The following is a 4,939-nucleotide window of genomic DNA, read 5'->3' as shown; positions in this document are numbered from 1 at the left end:
CTCCCACCCCTAAAAAAAGCTCGTAAATTACACGTTTGCATTAAAATCAATCTCAACTGTGAGCATAAATCAGTGCCGACCGAAACCGCGATTCAGATCTGATAGCTTGCAGTATTTATGATTGCCACCTAAACCTAGAGCGTCACCGCATTGAAGGGGAAGAGAGAGAGAGAGAGAGAGAGAGAGAGAGAGGTGTCAGGCACGCGTGACAGATGGCGGATCACGAGGGGTCCAAAGTGAATCCGTGTAATGTATTTGTCAAATTTATTTTGAACCTCGAAGAAACCGCCAAAGGAAAAGGATTGATAGATTATAATCAACCATACTATTAGTATTTTATGGGATACGTTATGAACGAACTGCACAATTATTATAAATAACAAAAATATTTTTGTGTTTCTTCGATTCACATTGTCTTTCCATCTCATTTCATCACCTCAGATAAAAAAATATTTTAAATATTTTAACTCCGTTATATAACCCACCAAATACTAATGGTATTTTCCATCCAAAATTTGCCCCAAAAACACCTTTCCCCAAATTGAAGTAATAATTGAATTGGGTTTGGGTTCAAGGAGAAGAACCAGAGAGGAAAACCAGCGAAAGGAAAACCATCCGCTTAAGCATTAACATTAATACATTCATTTCTCTCCACTAATAATAATAATAATAATAATAATAATCCATAAATCTTCATTCCATACCAAATCACAGACCCTAAACCCACAAACCCACCACAGATCTCAACAAATCATCAAACACTTCACCAACAAATACACTGCGCCACAAAAACACAATAACATCCACAAAATCAGTTGATAAAATACACGGAAGAGTATGATCTATCGCCGGCAGCGGGTGATGGCGGAGCAGCCGCGGCTGTAGGGGCGAACTGGGCCGGTAGCGTGGAAGCAGTTGTGGGTGTAGTAGGAACGGCCGGAGCGGGCCGGACAGGGGATCCTGTTCGCCGACAGGGCGCCGTAGGAAATGTAGTAGTGGCCGCGCCAGTAGAGCGACCTCCGCTCGATCCCGTCGAGGTCTTCTTCGATGGAGCCGATATCGCCGTGGAGGGACATTGTGGCGGGCCATTCGAGCGCGTCGGAGATGAACTGGAGGCTGGTCTGGTCCATCTGAGAGTATACGCCGGAGAAGAGGAGAAATGCTAGGAGGATCCAGAACGGAGCTCGGGGAGATGGAGATGGAGATGGAGGCGCCATGGATGGGATCGAGGACCTTACACTAACCAGGTGAAGAAGACTAGTAGTAAAGAGAGGAGGTGTTTTAGTTTTAGAGAGAGAGAAAGGGAGAGACAAAGGGAAAGTCACATGCTGGAGCAGCAGGAGGATGAGGCTAATCGGCGTTTGGAGTACAGCTGGGGGTGTCCCCATTGTCAGCCTCAAATAGCGGTGCTTTGCTTTTAAGTTGTCAGCTACTCTGTTTAAGACGGTTTAGACCTTTTTTACCGTCTCCCAACTGCTCCACGAAGAGAACCTCCTGGGTTCTTACCCACTGTACTGTTTAGTTACATTAAATACATTGGAGGGCGATCTGTGTGGTGAAAGTTATTCTTGGTAAAATTATTTGATAGTACTAATTTATTTTTATTTTTTGAGATAAAATAATTTTTGGTGTAGTGGTAAAATTATTTAAAAATTAATTATTGTTTAAATGTTAAGAGTTTAAATCTAGTTAATGAATTTAATTTTTTAAGCAAGAATATGGAAGATATTTTAGAAAAAATATTTTGTTGACAAGATTTCATAACACCAAACATAGTGTTTGCTTATATTATAATAAAAATATTACCTTTTATAGCAACAAATATTTTTGAGAGAACATTTGTTGAAGCTATTAGTTGGGCATAATCAGGTTATAAGCTATTGATTATTTTCCCACTCATCAAGTTCAAAAAACCTTCGCAAATCATGAAATCTTTTTCCATATATACTCCTTTTACATACTTTACTTGAGTGAATGTGAGCTTTTTATGTTCTACATGTGAAAATTTAATTTAAATATAATCTAAGCATGCAATGCTCTTATTCAACATATAATTAAGATTCATGATTGATATTACAGAACATTCACAACTTAAGAGTACTATTTAAATTCTAATTCAAATATGATCGGTCGTTAAGCGATCTAATTCTTAGTCCACTAAGAGGCACCAATCGATTTTAATTTTGGTCTAGTTCGAGACTAGTTTAGGATCGAAAACTAACTAGTCTCTTAATGATAAAACTGACCAAATATGTTGAAGCATGTAAGTTGCCTTACACCTGCACCACACTACACCTTACACCTACCGACACTAAATTACATAGCCAAAACCCTAAGTGTAATAAAGAACAAGAGACTTCAATCTATAAAATAGAAAAAAAAAAAAAAAAAACAAACCTCACCTAGTTGCCTATTTGACCTCTGTCGATGTCGTCTACCTCCGACCTCTATTATCCATTTGGCCCTTCCCCATCATCTCATTTGCAAAAGTATTCGAGTTATTGACCAACCACTACTTACCATTGTCACTACTTACCATTGTCATTGTGTGCCCTTTTGCTTGCTCGCCATTGCCATCGTTTCCTCTCTCACCTAGTAACTTAGGAAGTTGCGGTCAACATCATCTTTACTCTTGCCCCACCTCACCAATGCATTTAATGTGATCTGATGCTTCTCTCATGTAAAAGGAATAAATTTCAATTTCAATTTCAAATCCTTAATACTAATTGTTGGATAGAGATAATGTTTTTTATGCGAGATAATGTTTTTTCTTTAGATGACGGGTTTATGCCATTATCCATTGGATAAAAAGCTAAAAGCATTTAAGATGGATAAGATATAAAAAGCTATGGAGATTCAAGAAATGAAGCGAGAATTGATCTGAACATCCTGAACTTCATTCTCGAGCCAAATAGCACATAAAAGCATACATCTTTTGTTTTACTGTAAATCAGGGAAACTGTTCTTACTTGTTCACATCCTTTCCCTATTATTTGTGAGAAGCCTTTTATTGATTGAGTGCTTTATAGTAAGCTTATTTGAGTGTTCAAACTTAGCTTGTTTTGAGTTATTGTGATTTGTGCTTGAGCCTTGAAAAAACACTTGTAAAGGTTTCAGTTGATCTTTGTAAAAGTTGTATAAAGAAGTTCTAATTTAGCTTTCTAAAAGCTAAATAATAAGTGATTTGAAAATTTTTTAATGAAAAGTTAAGATAGTGTATGCAGGCAATGGGGTTGAACTACTATAAATACTATGTTCTACATTCTTTAATTTCTTTACTTTAAGCAAATTTTAAATTTAGTGTGAACTTAATTCACCTTTCCCTCCTAATCTAAGGGTGTGTTTGATAGTATGAAAAATGTATGAAAAATATTTCATCTAAGGAATTGAATTCCATCTTAGGTGTTTGACACACTATATTTTTTATGGAATTGAATTCCATGATATAACCATTAAAGTTTATTTTTTGCTCTTTTTCATGGAAAATTCCATCTAGGGGAGAGATAATTTTTGTTTTCCATGTAAGTTGGAAAACACTTTCATTTTCACCTAAATACTATCAAACACACCCTAATAGTCTCTTTCATGGGACTTACTTCGAATTAAAGAAAAGTTTCTTTTCAAGAAGGAAATATGTAAAAGGCCATCATTTTACCTCTCCCAATTTGGAAGATTTATTTTAAATATGGAGAATTGTTTACATTGAGAGAAAAATAGTTTGGGGTACACTACAACAAAAACATGCATTAACGATCAAAAATTAGCGACGACATTAGTTTTGGTCGTTAATATAGTACAATTAACGACTAAATATAAATTCCGTCGTTATAAGATAACTTTTAACGACAGCCAAAATAAATCATCGTTAATATATCATTTTCCCGTCGTTAATGACTAAAATTTTTAATTCAAACCATAAAATAATAAAAAAAATTATTAAAATTTAACTAACACTTATATAAGCAATTCTTAATATAATTATATTTTCTATAAATGCACAAATATAATTATTAAACTACGATAATTGAGCATTAGTTATTTATTGATAATACAATATATCAAATTAATTTATTATAATTATTAGATTTATTTAAAATATATTTTTATTTTTAAATAATTATTAATTTGATGTAATAATTTAAATTATTTTATCAATTATCATAATATTAAATTATTTTATTTTTATCAATTAAATAATAATTAATATTATTTTTATAAATTATTTTAATTTTTTTAATTAACAATAAAATATTTTAAAAAATAAAAAACAAACAAAATGTTTGGCGGGAGCTGCCAGCCTTTTGCCCCCCTAATTCCCAAATCAGAATTTTCCAATCCCTAATTCCCCAAATCACAGCCTCTGAAGGCCATCTCCCTCATTCGACTCCGCTGCCTCAACGCCTCTACCGCCTTAAAGTTGCCTCAACGTCGCCGCCTGCTCAACGCTGCCACCGCCTCCAACTCCATCGCGGCCTCCTCGTCGTCGCCTCCTCACCGCCGCTAAATCTCCCTCTCACAACGACTAATCCATCCACCTTCCTCCTCCCCTCGATTCCCTCCGACAACGGACACCCCCGGACCTACGCCCTCGTCTTGCTCAACCAACGCCTCCCCCTGATTCACTCATCTACTGTGGAAGTACGGTACGTCCTTCTTCTCTCTTGCTTCATTCAATTTTTTCGTGTTCGTGCGATTTGGTTGTCTGGTGTCACCATCTCGTTGTTCTTGTTGCTGTTGTCGGTGTAGAGTAGCATATCTTTGTGTCTGCATCGACGGTGGGGCCAATCACGTTTACGAAGAACTCCCCCAGCTTTTTCCTCACAAGGACGCCGTTGATGTTCGAAACAGGTTCTTTTCTTGTTCTGGATGTTTTTGTATATTTTGTGTAATATTTATATACTTGTATATTACCGATTTAGGTTAGTTGTATATTTTCTCA

General features: G+C 35.9%; 1 protein-coding gene across 1 annotated transcript; it reads right to left on the bottom strand.

The window, feature by feature from the left end:
- Window positions 1-619: 619 nt before the first annotated feature.
- LOC127807275 (protein RALF-like 34) lies at window positions 620-1,394 on the bottom strand. Its single transcript, XM_052344989.1, has one exon. The coding sequence runs from the start codon at window positions 1,386-1,388 to the stop codon at window positions 843-845; it is 546 nt and encodes a 181-aa protein (XP_052200949.1). The 5' UTR covers window positions 1,389-1,394; the 3' UTR covers window positions 620-842.
- Between the last annotated feature and the right edge of the window lie 3,545 nt (window positions 1,395-4,939).

This window comes from Diospyros lotus, chromosome 8 (genome assembly GCF_014633365.1).
Source record: "Diospyros lotus cultivar Yz01 chromosome 8, ASM1463336v1, whole genome shotgun sequence".
Classification (NCBI taxonomy): domain Eukaryota; kingdom Viridiplantae; phylum Streptophyta; class Magnoliopsida; order Ericales; family Ebenaceae; genus Diospyros; species Diospyros lotus.
Note: the sequence above shows the minus strand (reverse complement) of the source record. Positions and strands in the feature narration are given on the sequence as shown.

Coding starts and splice junctions, on each gene's coding strand:
- LOC127807275 (XM_052344989.1), bottom strand. CDS start 1,388: ATGGGGACACCCCCAGCTGTACTCCAAACGCCGATTAGCCTCATCCTC.